The following is a 15,402-nucleotide window of genomic DNA, read 5'->3' on the forward strand; positions in this document are numbered from 1 at the left end:
GGAAAGCTCTCCCGTCGAGAGTTAGAAAGCAAAAATTACAATAAATCCCAAAGGTAGTTTCGAAGAAAGAAAACGAGCCAAATTAGTATTAGTAAAGTATTACACACAATGAAGAGGAGATCGAGTATTTTACCGTTTGCCTCGCCTTGGAGCGCGCTCTCCTGGATACTTTCAGAGGTTCGTAATCTTCAAAGTCGGCTGTCATTGAAGAACTCCGTTTCTTGCCTTTCCCAGGCCCTTTCTTCTTTTTCGTCTTGGTCTTCGATTTTTGTGTGACGTCGTTCTCTCCCAGTTCCTCCTCGCCCTGAGATCCTGATCGGCTGGTTTTCTAAAGGATCAAAAGATGGACACTTAGATATTAGTGAAAATAATTTCTCCAAGTTTGGTTGAGAGCGATCCCGAAAAACTAATTAACAAAAAAACAAACAAACAAAAAAAGTTCCCAAGCCCAATACTGGAAGCTAAATCCGCATCGGTTACTTACTCCTTTAATTCCAGACGTTTTCTTCACTTTCTTTGTGTAGGAAAACTCACTTCCTTTTCCAACGGGTGATAAAGGACTGGAACTAGAGTTGGTGGTCACGCTGCTGTTGATAAAAATTCTCTCACTCCTTCTCGGCTGCCAACTGTCGCTGACAAACGGTGGTGTGCTTCCTTTGACGTCATCGCCTTCCCTGGGGGGACTGGAGTCCAGCATGGCTGTCCTAGCTTCTGTGCTTATTTCGGTGGTCGATCCGAACACTTCTTCATCCTGCTCACTGTCCATGGCCGCCGAGGAAGATTCTGGCAGCTTCTTCTCAAAGTCGTCCTGTGGTTCGTATGATTCAATTTGTTCATCTTGAGGCTGTTCTTCGAGTTTCTCTTCGAAGCTTTCCTCTTTTGGCAAAGTATCTTTCTTCTTCTTCTTCTTTTTCTTTTTCAGCTCTTTTGTGGATTCCTAAATGACATCACGACAGTTTAAAGAATTATTAAAACTGAAAGGTGAAACGATGGACCTAAAAGAGGCCGTTAGCAAATGAGACAAATGTGGACTCAAAATTTTAAATCATAAAAAAGAAATCTATAAACAAGCTTAATGTCCCACCCAGCCAGAGCTTATGCCAGCTTCCATAGCGTGAAGCGACCTGGAATATTACTACTACCCCTTGCATGGGGGGGATGCTAGTCCATCGCACTGTTACCCCCGACAGTTCATCAGATAATTCCCCTACTGTCATTGTCATTGACACTCCTGGGTAGAGAGAGACACTGTAAGAGGAGAGAGCTACGCTCAAGAACTTAACACAATAACTAAGCCAAGTAATGGATTACTAAAGCCACAAATATTTCCCAATTCCCTTCAAATAAGAACCTAGAAATCAACACATCCTAATCGTGCAAGGCGAGAATCAAAACAAATCTAAGAAACAGGAGAATCAAATTCGAATAAATCCAAAACATGCTAACAACGAGCGAAAGCTACGACGCCTACCCAATAAATCTACAGCTTAACCCTTTACATTCTAACATCAGAATGCATATTCTCCATACTGTTCTCTATACATTTCCAAGGGTGCTGACAAGGAGAATTTGTCTAACAACAGGTTTACAACGAAAGCTCCTTCAGCTGGTGATCTATTTTTTAATTCTCGTGATCTCCATCACCTTGATTCGGGGGTGATGTCGATGGGAGAAATTAGATCCTAATCAATGTTAGAGGGTAAATGGTTACATAACCTTGATGAAAGAGCTACTGGACAATAACAATCACAGAGATCAACAACAAACGTCCTTGCCCGCGATAAGAAGAGTTCTTGCTGAAGTGAGAGGAGAACTGATAGCTTGCTAATTTCTCCTTACAATATCACCCCTGATTCAAACATTAGGGTCACGAGAATGAAGGAAATGATCACCAATTAGAAAAGCTCTTGATTGTTAAACAAATTCTCCTTGTCAACACCTAAGGATATGTATGAGAGCAGTATGGAGAATATGGATACTGAAGTTAACGTATGAAGGGTTAAAGGAATACAAGGTAGTTAGTCAAGAAAATACACGTCACCTGATCAACTGCTATCTTCTTCTTTTTCTTTTTCTTCGGCGTTACAGGAGCTTCTGAAACAAAACCGTAAAATAACTGTTAATGCAAGAGCAGAGTTCCGTCCGACACAGAGACGCCTTTATTAAATCTTACAGCCGGCTCAGAGTGGTCGTTCCAGGCGCTCGAAGGCAGCCAGCGATCAATAGGAGCCCTGACTAAGAAAGTGATGCGACTTGACAAATCGCTTACAACGTAAGAGAAACTCCACCAAGCGACACTGTAAAATCAATTTAGTTCAATTATGGGAGTTCATCATGAACGAGACTTGCTTTGAGGCCAAAAGGTAGAGTGCGTGGGCATCAAAATTAAACTATCAAGTCTTTGTTTGCTACTTTACCCGTTTATTTACAATTTTTTTTTCTCACTCCTGGTTTTGTTCGTTTTATGGAGACTTATGAATAAAAGGGGTACGAGAATATATATTTTTTGACAAATTCTCCTTGTCTGTGCCATCACAAATGTAGTATGTTGAATATGCATACCAATGTGAGGAAGCTGGCGGTTAAATTTTTAGCCACCTTTACCTGAATCAAAGGTCAGTGACTCAGAAGGCTTCTTAGGCCTTCCTCTCTTCTTTAGCGACGAGTCTTCAGAAGGAGACGGAGCGTCAGATCGTCTTCTTTTCGCCGTTTTATCGACGCTTGCAAACGCCAGCAAACTCAAACCGTCCCGTTCATCGTGATTTGACGCAAAAACTTCGTCATCAACATCACTAGACGCCTCCTTGTTGTTCTTCTGTGCTGTTTCCAACTGCTTCCTGGCGGCTATGGCAGCAACTTCTTTCGCAATATCGTTTGGAGATACACTACTATTCTCGGAGAAGCTTTCATCTTGTGACGTCACATCCGGGAACTCAAATTTTGTTTTGGGAGGAGTAGTTATGGTAGATTTTCGTTTCTTTTTTGCACCCCTGCTCTTCTTGCCCTTTTTCGGTGAAGGACCACCCGGAGTTTCGCACGGTGTGTCCGCACTGTCGGGCGGTAACTCCTCTTCAGTTCGATCGTCTTCGTAGACTTCGGGAGTCTCGATGGTAAGCTTCGGTCTCGCTCGTTTCTTCGGCTTTGGTTTCTTGGCCTTCGTGTTTTTGGTTAGCGTCTTTGGTTCTGTAAAATCGGCGCTATGGTCAAGTTCTTTGGGGGAGGGTACACCAGCAGCTACGAAAAATGAAAGGTTTATTTTTTAAATAAAAAATGAGAGATTCATCCAGAAGTAATATTTTTTTAGACAAACGCCAGAAAAAGTGCAAACTGATGTGCTCAAGTAAGAATCGTGTGTTCTCTCAGTTTGGCTGATACTCGTGCACCAATAACAGCCACCCATAATGCTCCAGAACCTCACGCAAGCCACTTCATCAGATGGAATTTCTTACTAAGGGTGGTGCCACACAAGTCTCGAGCACAAATGGCAAAAACAAAGGAGTAGGCAAAAAGAACGCAATTTACCATTTGATAGTTGTGAAACACTCTTTTGGTTGACGGTATCGTTCGTTGGCGATCCTTTACGTCGCTTCCCTGCTCCAGATTCTTTCTTCTTCAGGTTAGCAGACTTGTTCTTGGGAAGCATTAGGTCAGGCTGTAAGGAAGTATAAAATCCACTTTATCCTTACTGCGGTTTAGGAGAAATTTGTAGTCCTTACTTCGCTGATCTTAGCATTATACACAAAGCCTATCATATAGGAACCACTTACATAGTCTAGTCTAGTTCACCCTCAACTTCTTTGTAGCTCACTTTGTAGAGCGTGCAACTGCTAAATTTGAAAGAGCGCCTGGATTCGAATCATCATAAGGTGGCTCTGTCCCAGGCGATCAGTTGGTAAAACGGAGCGAAATATGACAGCGAGGCGAAAATGAAGGAGGTTTGGATCAGGTCGTGTAAACTAGTCTCGCACCCAGACCTTCCACGGCCAAGCAGTTACATCGCGCTTAATTTTACTGCCTGAATGTCTTGAACAGGCTGTGACGATAATGCTAAACATCTTTTTTCAATGCAGAGAGCGGCATTCATTGCCTTACCTCTTCATCCGCAGCAGCTGGCTTGCGAGATTTCTTTTTCTTTCCAGTAGGTGCCGGAAAATCCTGAAACAAAAACGAAAACAAAAAAAAACGGAAAAAATTAAATTTGCGAAAAAAGAAAAAAGAACTATAAAAACATAATCTGACTTACGGGAAACTCTGTTGGGCTTAGCCCGCGGGAAGGTGGCGCCGACCCGCGACCGTCCCGTTCTGCCGAACTCTTCTGTTTGGTTTTTTTCTTCTTCTTCTTAGGAGGCTCGCTTTCCTTAGACACCAGGCTCTCCGTGTCACTTGGGCCAGCGTTATCGGGGGAGTGGGCCTCAATGACTGATTGGTGCTCTTCGCCTTCTTTGTTGTATCCACCTGTGGGTACTGGGGACGACTTATCTCCTTTGGAACCTGCGCCGAAGTACTTCCGTTTCCGGGGTCTTCCAGGGCCTCTTTTAATTGGGGTCGATTTGCCATCTTCTGCCCTGTAATGAAGGCAAACAGTTCAAGTGCAATGCAAAGAGGCTGGCGAAAAGGCAATGAAGACGGTCATTGCGAAATCGGTCAATAGTGAGCGTGGCACTGAGTAACTCTAGTCTTACAGAGGCACTCTTTGTCACGCAATGTAACACAAATTAAAGTCATTGTGCGCTGGTTGTTCAACAAATCTAGTGAAGCAAACTCAAAGCTCGTGGCGATTAAACCTGAGTGTGGGTTGACTTGACTTTTGAAGGATCATTTTCATCGAAAAGACGATAAAATCCAAATAAAGATTATCCCTTTTCAATCCCAGACAGGATTTAAACGTTTTTTATCTCTACAACATCGATACATCACCCGAAAACAGGCGTTTAGAATAGAAAAAAATCTATCAGCCAGCTGGCGATTTACTGAAATAAAAACGAATTCTCAATACGAGGCTTGCAACTGATTTACTACAGAACTGAATCACAGTTAAAACGGAGAATTGATAAGAAAACCTTTAGAGATAAAGGGCTGGGTAAAAAATGTTCTGACGGAATTATCTTTGAAATAAGGCCTATATGGCAGATTCGTCCTTCACCTTCCTCGTTTCTTAGACATTACAATATACATACCCATACTTGGGTTGCAGTCGGGCAAGTTCTCTCATTTTTTCCCTGTATTTCTTTTGTAACTCTGCTAATTTCATCCGCATTTCTTTTTCCACAGATTCCACCCCCGCTACATCACTGATGGCACTCGTCACACTGTTCAAAATCGTCGTAGGGCTCCGAAGATCTTTCCGACGACTAGACACCATAGCTCGGTCCTTACTGTTCCGCCGTTTTGCCATGGACCGACGGCGATCGATATTTTCTCGGATCTTCTTCCGGTCGGCTTCGGATCTGAACGGCCTTTGCGAGAAGATCGTGGAGTTCTCTTTGTTTTCGATGTCGGTTTGAAGCGGAACAAAAGATGAAGCGATTCTTCGAAGTTCACACTTCGTGTTAAAGTCGTCGTCTTCAAACTCAGAATCGCTATCAAGTTGGCGTGAAGGCGATATTTTCTCGCGTGTCATCAGTGCTCGAAGGTTACCCCTATTATCCTCCAATGGGTCCAAACTTTCTCGAAATGTAACTTCCGTCAGGTACGGTCCCCTATCACCTCGATCATAATCTGTTTTGGCAAAGGAATTCATCTCCTCATAGGAGTCAACTCCTTGAGAGTGTTCCCTTCTTGACAAGCGAGTTTCCAGGTTTGTTGTCATGTCTTCCTTGGAGACATTGCGGGTAATCTCGTTGTAGCTTGCAGGAAGTTCACGATCGTGAGCCCTATATGAGTCCTCCAACCTCCCTCTTTCCGAATCGAGGTTGGGTTTCTCGTTCACAAGCCGTTCAGATGAAATAGTTTCATGTGCCATCAACTTTTGTGGAAACTGTGAGGGAATCTGTCCCGCAAACATATCACGGGTTTCTCGCGAAACAATCCTCTCACCCACTAGGTTGGGTTGCGCCTCTAATCTTCGTGGAGTTTCCACTACAGATTAAAAAGGAGATGAAAGAATCAACGGCTGGTTTCAATAACTGATCACCAGACCCCCTTCCCGAACTAAATTCCTCAAAAAGTAAACATCTTCATATTATACCACGAAGACTTGCCTTTCACAAATCAAAACTTAAACCACTAGCAAAGTAAACTGCAAAGTCTTACAGCCTTACCTATTTCCTTAGTTATGACTGCCTCGGCAGAAGGGTGTGGTCTGGGGGACTTGACGCGGTCTAAAACGCCGTTCTGGTCAGTCTTTAGAGGGGGTGTGCCCCTTACAGCCCATTGGGATTCTTCACCGCGCCCTTTTTCCAAGTTGGACAACGTGACGGCGGCGGAAACGGTTTTTGGAGAGGCGCTGTCACGGTTTACTTCCGGCGTCCGAGAGGAAGTGGTAGTCACCGGAACTGTGAGGTTCACCTTTGGAAAATCCCTGAGAAACGATGACTGAGATCGTGGAAATGGAAAATGAGAGTAAGGGTCGCGTGATAAGTAATCTTTAATTTGTTTGGCGAACTGTCCCTGCGGAAACGATTTATAAAGAGATGAGATAAACAACATCACAAGGCGTCCCGAGGCCGCAAGAAATATAATTTTTCTAAATTCTAAATGGATATGCAATTTCCCTGCCCTGATCGGACCAAATGCAAGTCGACAGACATTTGCAATCGGCTCCAGCCCTGGCCCGCTCTGACACCCCTCTTTTTTAATTCGACTCTAGGTTTGCGAAAGTTCTAATCACACCTGCCTCAAAAGGGCAACTTAGTTCTGACAGCCAGAATGCTAGATAAAGGGCCGCGAATCCTAGTCATATGCACAAACGCTTCACCGCTTTCTTCTGACAGTGACCAGCAATGCTTTCCTATACGAAAAAAGTCAATTTTAACCTTTCCGCAACCACTTTTTATTTTATGGCGACCAAGCACCCTTACAGAAACTCTTACCTGGGCATCGATTTGCTCTTGAACAACTCTATACTTCTCTGTCAGCTTTTGATGGGCCTCTTTCAGTTGGCGACTGTCGTAAATCTTTTTCTCTTCACGCGGATTGGACGTCTCCTGCTGCTGACCGATCACATGACTTTCATTCTCACGGGACGCAGGCCTGCGCGGCGCGTGTTCTTGAGGTGCGATGATTTCAGGCTTCGGTCTTGGAGCTGGTTCTTTGGATTGACTTTCGGGTTGTTCCTGTTTTACGTCTCGAATTTTTTGCTGCTGGCTGGCAGACTTTCCATCTTGGCTTTCATCCTCAAGGGGTAATAAAACAACGAGTGTTATTAAAGGAGTGTCTTAAACGTTGTCGAAGGAACAAGTGTGTGTTTCCTTAGGCAAACCCTTAACACAGGTTGTATTTAACTAGAACGAAGCAAAAGTGGTAAAACAGCCACGCTCCTACTTAACAATAATTTCGAGGTTGTAACAGCTGGCTTTGAGCGGAAGGTCTGGTTTGAACCAGTTTTAAAATGGGTTGAAAGCAAGGCCTTTTTAATCAATGTGGGCCAACAAGCCCAAAAAATGATAAGGAGAATTTGTCTTACAACGAAAGCTTCTTCAGTTGGTGATCATTTCCTTTATTCTCGTGACCTTAATATTTGATTCAGTGGTGATACTGTATGGAGAATTTAGATGCTAGTCACTTCTAAGGACCAAAAGGTTAGGGGGTCATTTTGTGACTGGCATTTAACAAATTAATCAAAATCTCAAGACGAAGACCCTTGAATCCTGCATGGACAAAGCTACGGGGCGTGAACAATAAAAAAGAAAAGCAAAGGCAACATGGCATCAACCCTTTCACTCCCAAGATCTCAAAAGTAATTCTCCTAACTGTCTCCCATACAATTCCCATGATGTTAGTTGGGAGAATTTGGTATTGGATCAACTAACAATCCCCTAATTGATATTTTTACTCATTCTCATCACTTGTCTGCTTGATGTTATAATGATATTGTGAGGAGAAATTCTGTCTTGGTCACTCATGGGAGTTTAAAGTTTAGTACCTTGCGCTGTGGATCAAAATGCTTGTCGCCATAGTAGAACGGATATGCCGAAAAAGGGAACTGAGAAGCTTGTTTACTAAACAACAACTCTTGTTTGCTTCGTTCGTGAAGTTGCTGCTGTTGTTGTTGTTGTTGTTGTTGTTGTTGTTTTAATTGTTGTTGCTGATATGCTGGCATCATTTGGTAGAACTGTTGCCACTGGGCTTCGTCCCAAGGAGGCCACATTCCATGGAATCGCGGATCCATCATAAACGCCGCGTTCTCGGCTGCAACTGAACAAAAGTAAACAGACAAAGCAAACAAATAAACAAAAGAATCTCGCCGAAACCCAAAGAAAAAAGTCATAATACTCTAAGTAACTAAACTTCTCCCTGATTCTGACTTTTAAAATCAGACTCACTGCTGTGCGAAACAACAGAAGACAGAAGTTTCAAGATACTCAAATTTGATTGTGTAAGAATTTTGAACTTACCAACGGGAACGTAACTCTCTGGGTGAAGAACCATAAATGATGCTGCTACTGGGTCAGCGGCTAAGGCTCCATGTGGGAACATTCCTGGTGCGGTAGCCTCCATCATGTGTGTGCGGTACATCGCGCTGTAAATAGACGGATCCAGCACCAGGAACGGCGCTTCCGGCATACCCTGCGGCGCCGCCAGCATTGAAGCAAAGTAAGGGTTGGGAAAAGCACCGTCGTCCATTCTAAGGAACTGGGCGGCTGCTTGGTTTCCTAGGCCTGACATACCTGATTCTATTGTGGACTCTCGCGAAACCCCTTCACTGCCGCCATTGGCAGCAATCCTGCTTTGAGGACCAGGCGCCACAGACGCTCCGTAGGCGGTCGATGGCGCGGTGGTGTTCCTCTGCTCAGATAAGGGGGAGGAAAGCCGGCGCTGTCGAACATCACCAGCCGCCGATGACACTACTGCCTTATCAGAGGACTGCTGAAACCAAAGCTGAGCTCTTTTATCCGGAGAAGCTGATTCCCTAGACAACTGTCTCGATCTTTCGTCGCTCTTATCCGCAGAAATTTCCTCTGATTCACCCCGTTTTTCGCTTTCGAATCGCCCAGTGGGCAACTTTGATTTCATATCATCTTGCTTCGGAATGTTTCTCCTCTCCTCAGTCCTTTTCACAACTTCCTCAGCTGGATTCGACAAACGATTACTCTCCACTAAGTTTCTAGAAAATGCCGAGGCAATGTCGGATTTTCTGAAGCCATTTTTCTCCATTTCCTGTTCCCTCTTCTCGTACATTTCAATCGTAGCGTTCGGAGGAACAAATACTTTGTTATCTCGCACAGCGCCGCCGCCACGCTCACCGTATCTTGTTTGTTCACCGTTCGGACCGGCGCTATACTTGAAGAAAGGAAACCCACTCATGGATGTACTGTTGTTATTACGATCATTATTCTTTTTGCCGTCGCCCACTGCCGCAAGTTCGCGAGAATCCGGTTTCCTTCCTGCGTGTTCTTTGTAAGAACTTTGGTCTTTCGTGCGGGTGTAATCAACGGTCCTCGCAACATCAACGCCTTCCTTCTCTTTTTCTGATTTAAGCTCCGAGCGCGGAATCCCCACCAAAGATGGGTCATTCAAGTCTCGGCTATCATGACTATTGTAATAACCACTCGAGGGTCTGTTTTCTTCCATTCTCGAAGTCTTAACGACTTCGTGCTTCGGGTATTTCTGGTTTCCCTCGCGTCTCTCAACGGAGAGTCGGAAAGACCCTCCCTTACTGTTCACAACGACAAAGTTACTTCCTTTTCCATCTTCACTTTTATTATTGTAATTTACGTACTCTCCCACAACCGACTTCTCGTTCCGACTCATAAACGGCTGGCTTCTCTGATATTCGTCGTTGCTGGTGCCTATCGGAATCTTACCACCGCCAAAATCGTTTTCTTTTCGTAAGCTCGACTGTCCTGACCCGAACTTATAAGGGGCTTTTGGAAGTTTAGATTGCAAATGCTCGGCTGAGGTCATACTGTCACGTGAAACGTCACGCGAATCTTCTTCAACGTCTTTCCCGCCAAAACCTTTATCTGTCACGCCAATGGCGCGCAGCTGCGATGGAAGTGTTCCATAACAAGATTGTCTGTCCCACGGTTGCATTGGATAAAAATTCCTCGCAGAATGTTTCTGAGCATTCTCATAAGCGCCTGTCCAATTCTGATCACGTTCCTCCCGAGGGGGTTGTTTAGCACGCCAACTGTTTTCTTCTACCTTATCTCCTGAGGCTTGCTTTACCCCAGGATAATTTGCGGTCCAAGACACCGTACCACCATGACTCGTCATGGCCGGGACAGAATTTGAAAGATGAGTATAGCTTGGTCTCCACGCTGCATACGAAGAACTTTTATGTTCAGCTTCGGATGAATGAGCCACGGTAAGCGGTGAACCGTTACTTATGCGTGGCGCAATAGGTGTGAGTTTCGGCATGGTCGATGGGATATTTGAATGTGTCGTATTTGAGGATGTTTTCGGAGGTAAAGTGTTATGATACGGAACAAGAGTGGGCGGTTCGTTTGCGGGATAAGGCGAAGAGCGCGCTTCAGAAGTGTAGCCTTTTTCGTACGAAGAGGAAGAAACAGAACCGTTTTCAACAAGACGGGCTGAAGCCAGCCCATTAGTGGGTTTCTTATTTCCGTTAGAATCAACTGCTAAATGTTCGAAACCTTTCGCCTTCGAAATTTTATCGCGTGTCCGGTCGTATTCGGTTGCAATCGATTGTTTGTCACGGCGGGGCACGTCCTCGCTACCTGGCGCGTCACGCGATGGTGGTCCTTTAGTTCTTCCGTCATCCGAATTTCTAACTTCACTTCCTTTTCCTCTGTCGGGATATCTCAGAGGAACACTGGAACCTTGGGTTTCGGCCGAACTTCTTTTGTCTACATCGCTCTGTTTCTTTAAAGTGTCCTGTTTGTCTGTTACTGTTTTAATAACACTTTCAGTTCGCAGGGGTTCCTTAGTAGAGCGGGCGAGTGTATCAGCAGATCTAAACGAAAAAAACAGATCCAAAGCATGACCCAATCGTGACTTGGTCATCCGCGTTTTTCCGCGCTTTTGGAATTTGTTTGTTTTTACTTTACGCTCTCGTTAGCTCTGTGTGAGATTTACTTTCTTCTGATTAACCCTTTACACCCTCATATCAGAATGCATATTCTCCCTACCGTTCTTTATACATTTCCTAAGGTGCTGACAAGGAGAATTTGTTTACCGATCAAAAGCTTCTTTCTTTAGTGACCATTTCCTTTATTCTCATGACCTTAACGTGTGATTCAGGGGAGATATTATGGGGAGAAATTAGATGCTAGTCACTCTTAGGATTTAAAAGGTTAACTGTTGTGATTTCCTTGGTTTTGGTTTAATGACACTCGATCGAAAAGCTTTCTTAAGCTACTACTTAAGGTAGAACTGCACAGAAAAACCTGTCGGTATTACTGGTATTGAAAAACTTGGTATTCTCAAAACCAACCTTAACTGAGACGATGGATTGCTGCACTTGTTAGAACCTGATGTTTCTTCGCTGTTTTTGCTCCGTTGCGCTTGTCCGTAACCAGCAAAGTTTTGGAAGTAGATCATGGGGTTACCATACGGGTAAGGAAGATTCCCCGCGCTTAGCGCCCGCGGGTCCATGCCTTGTCCCGCAAGCATCCCGTACGGAAGACTCATGGGGATCGCTGAAAAAAAAAGAGTTAAACGAAGGTTTCATTTACAATTTTATTGGTATGCGTTTCAGGGGAAAGAGAGGGAGGGAAGCCGGCACACTGTGTGATTAGGCGAGACACCTTACTCCTACAGTGCCTGTCTCCACCCAAAGGTAAAAAATGGGTGGCAGTCAACTGTCGGGGAGACTGTTGAAATACTGGGGTAACCTGAAATGAACTGGCATCCTATCCACGGGGAAAAGAAACACTCTTCGTCGCTTCCTGCTACGATGCGGCTGGACGGGACACTAAAGAAAACTTCATCATACATTAAAACTTTGCTGAGGGTTTTGGAGTGCTTTTAAAGCAAGAGTCAATAAACCTAAATCAAATCACGCAGAGATTTCAACGGCTAATCGCGAAGAAAGAAGGGAACAAGATTACTAACAAAACAAACAGTCAGAAAGGAAAGTAATTACTACGTGGAACTTGTCTTTAGCGCGGGAAAAGTTGTGCTCAGATAACAAATGTTTTTAGTTTGGCACGCGCTTGGCTGCTGAGGGAAGCACGAATTTCTCTTTTTTCGGGCCATTCAACGAAAGAAATCAGTAGAAAAAAACAATGCAATCCAGAATTACCACTTGAAAAAGAAAGAGACGATCGTTAGGTTTCAACCGAGGTGTAAAGGTGAAAAAGTATCGACATTACGAGGCCAAAACAAAATTATATGTTCACGAGTGGAGAACTTAATTTCTTCTGCGAAATATTTACAAAGACGAATGAGTAATGATTTCTCGATGAAGCACCTTCTGTGAGAAGTTTTGTCCAGTTACGAGTGTCGTAAACTACGACTAGAACATTCCCAAAGAGGCCGAAAGGTTGAAAGAAGCATTAGAAGTTGGAAAATTACTGGTTCTGACAGCTTGTTTCTCGTATTACAAAGCTAACGTGTTTTTTTTTAGACGAGCAATCTAGCTTAAAGGTTACCAAATATTTCAGACACGATCCGCTCCATGATTCATTTTCAAAACTTGAGGGCGAAGTTCAAGTGTCTCATCCGTTTTTTTTTTATATTGCGCACGACTGTGTTATAAATATTAATGATAGAGAGTTACAAACGCCATATCAGTAATCTTTCACATGAACTTCAACGAAACACGCGCTTCGACCAAAACTCACATAAAGGTGACCCCAATTTTGCATTTTTTCACCGTTTATGAATCATCTCAAGCCGACTACCGCATTTTAAACATCGTTTTTCGTTGTTACTCTAAGATCATTGGTGGACTCTACTGTAGACGATTTCAAACTATTCATGGTGAAGGAAAAGTGACTTCCGACTTACATTTTGGTCAAAATATCTGATCATATTTAGGCAAGTTACTGTCTGGGAGTCAAAACTTACATAGCGTGTGAGGGCTTAATTAACTTCAGCCAAAACAGGTCGGCCAAAACGGTTTAGTTAAAAACAGGATTAACTACACTGACCGACAAAACTGGCCGGCTAGTTCTTGTATTTTCCTGGAAGGTAACGTAGTTGAAGACCAGCTTTAAATACTAGTTTTTGGAGTCGAAATAAGTGGAAAATGACCCTTTCATTTTATGTAAAACGAACAAAGCTCGGTTGGGATAACGAGTGAAATAAGAACATAGGGTAGTTTGATTCAGCTTCGCGAAAAAGATTATTTTTAGCACAAAACTTTGGACCTCCGCCGGAAACATTTTAACCCTATACGTCAGTTCGCTATAAATCATTTTCAGCGCGCTACAAATTCGTCTTCTTAGTGTAAGTTATTTGTTGCAAAATTTTTTGTTGCAGTCAGCCGTTTGCTCACCGCTCTGCGGTATGCAAGGGAGAGAGCTTGAAAGTCCTGTCTTTACTAATATTACATCCTTCGATACATAGCAAATTGAATTTCAACAGGCTCTAATTTTACATGTTCATGATTTCTGAACGGTAACTGCATTTGACTGATCTCTAAATGCGGTTTTGTTTCTAACCAAAGGATATAAAAAAAAAACACTGTGACTTGGTAGTGTTCAGTTCTGACACACAAGGATGGTTGGAAGAAACCAAAAAGCACGAAAACACCGAAGATTAATACTGAAGTATTGAAAATAAAGTGCTTCAAAATGGTGAGCCTAAGTTTCCCAGGAACAACAAGACGTGACTTGAAGGTCACCCATAATTGGCCTTCCTGTGTCTTAAATTTAGTTCATCGATCAAATTTTCATATCAACCCACGTTCTAATTTTGTGGCTTCCCCTAACATCTTTGTATCTTTGTGTCATCTATATCCGTTTTTATTCGATTATAAATGGTTGAACGATTTCACACAAGCGCAACTCTTATAAACACACCCTGCGGTTACTCAAAATCCAGCTTACCTCTCGATTGATGGCGATCAGTGCTGAATCGCCCATGAAAGGAAAAGGTCTCACCGTAAGAAATCTCGCGCCTAATGAAGCAATATTCTGAGAATTTAGATTCCGCCACTAAGTTCACTATTAAACCATGGTTTTATTTACACAATGTAGTTGTGCCCATACTGAGCCGTTTAATGTTAGCCTATGACACAACAGATGTACTATGCTTTACAATAACAGTTTCCTGTTTAACTTGGCGTGCTTACTGATCTCGGAGCCATATCGGTAAAACTAGCCACAAGGAATGCGAAAACGAAGACGAGATTTAAGCAAGAGATTTAAATCGATCTCGCTTAAAAGCGAAACAGCTGAATTGTTAAGCAATTCCTTGACCTCGAAAAACTACCGCTGAAGACTTGCAAAATCAAAGCAAGTTATCATTTACACAAATGACACTTAGTTCTATTTTTCAGCATGAAAAAATGTCAGATCATTGTTGGCGATCTTAGTGACAGTGCTCTAGAATTATCCCTAACCGCGGTTCTTTCCACACGCGCAAAAATCCCAAGTTTCTTCACCTCAAAGATAAGGTCAACTCCCACCTTACTATTGAAAAATGAGTTCAATCAAATAGTCAGCTGTTTATGCAAAGGGTGCTACGGAAGCAGGGCGAAGAGGCATTCTAAACCGTTACCTCGCTTCCTAAGAAAAGTGGTATTTGAACAATGATACATGGATGCTGGGGAATTATCAGTTTGCGGCAGAAATTACATCATCGTTTATAGCAGCAGTAAAGTACATCTAACTTAAGAAAAGTAAGTTCAAACGGGAAAATGATTTTTCTTCCGTGACTGGCCAATATGAACATTCCCTTACAATGTAATCTCGGTTGAACCGAATGACCCTCTATCATAGGTGAATAGTTTGAACACACGCGAAGTTACGCCGGAAAATTCATACCACTAGACCTTCGATCAAATTCTCCATTGCAAAGAGCTACAATTTCCGCCTCACGTGTGCAAGAAGTAAATTTAAAAGAGTGGCGTTAAATTTCAGTCTGGGTTATTCAAAACCGATTGTTTTGACAGTGCTGCAGGCGATCCTACGCGTCAAAATTATCTGTTGCAGTCAGCTGTTTGTTCACCGTTCTGTTGTGCGCGAGGGAAAGAGCTTGGAAGTCCTGTCTTCATCTTGATTACATCCTTCGATACAAAGCAAATTGAATTTAAACAGGCTCTATCTTTACGTGTTTATAATTTCGGAGCGGTAACTGTATTTTATTAATCTCTAAAAGCGGTTTTATCTC

At 43.2% G+C, this 15,402-nt stretch overlaps 1 protein-coding gene across 4 annotated transcripts in view; it reads right to left on the bottom strand.

Moving 5' to 3' along the window:
- Positions 1 to 15,402, bottom strand: part of LOC113674673 (uncharacterized) — a 32,200-nt gene that overhangs the window by 7,709 nt on the left and 9,089 nt on the right. For 2 of the 4 annotated variants that reach the window (XM_027191155.2, XM_089184887.1), the window contains exons 2-14: positions 11,558 to 11,762; positions 8,556 to 11,077; positions 8,084 to 8,355; positions 7,032 to 7,334; positions 6,261 to 6,534; positions 5,178 to 6,078; positions 4,244 to 4,565; positions 4,093 to 4,155; positions 3,523 to 3,652; positions 2,605 to 3,234; positions 2,042 to 2,094; positions 485 to 937; positions 134 to 328 (exon numbers count right to left, since the gene is read on the bottom strand). In XM_027191155.2, the coding sequence (XP_027046956.2) occupies positions 134 to 328; positions 485 to 937; positions 2,042 to 2,094; positions 2,605 to 3,234; positions 3,523 to 3,652; positions 4,093 to 4,155; positions 4,244 to 4,565; positions 5,178 to 6,078; positions 6,261 to 6,534; positions 7,032 to 7,334; positions 8,084 to 8,355; positions 8,556 to 11,077; positions 11,558 to 11,762 (6,323 nt within the window). Of the gene's footprint in view, positions 1 to 133; positions 329 to 484; positions 938 to 2,041; positions 2,095 to 2,604; positions 3,235 to 3,522; positions 3,653 to 4,092; positions 4,156 to 4,243; positions 4,566 to 5,177; positions 6,079 to 6,260; positions 6,610 to 7,031; positions 7,335 to 8,083; positions 8,356 to 8,555; positions 11,078 to 11,557; positions 11,763 to 15,402 lie in introns of all 4 variants that reach the window. The other 2 variants (XM_027191154.2, XM_089184886.1) reach the window with 1 other exon arrangement.

Source organism: Pocillopora damicornis, chromosome 10, assembly GCF_964200805.1.
Source record: "Pocillopora damicornis chromosome 10, jaPocDami1.2, whole genome shotgun sequence".
Classification (NCBI taxonomy): domain Eukaryota; kingdom Metazoa; phylum Cnidaria; class Anthozoa; order Scleractinia; family Pocilloporidae; genus Pocillopora; species Pocillopora damicornis.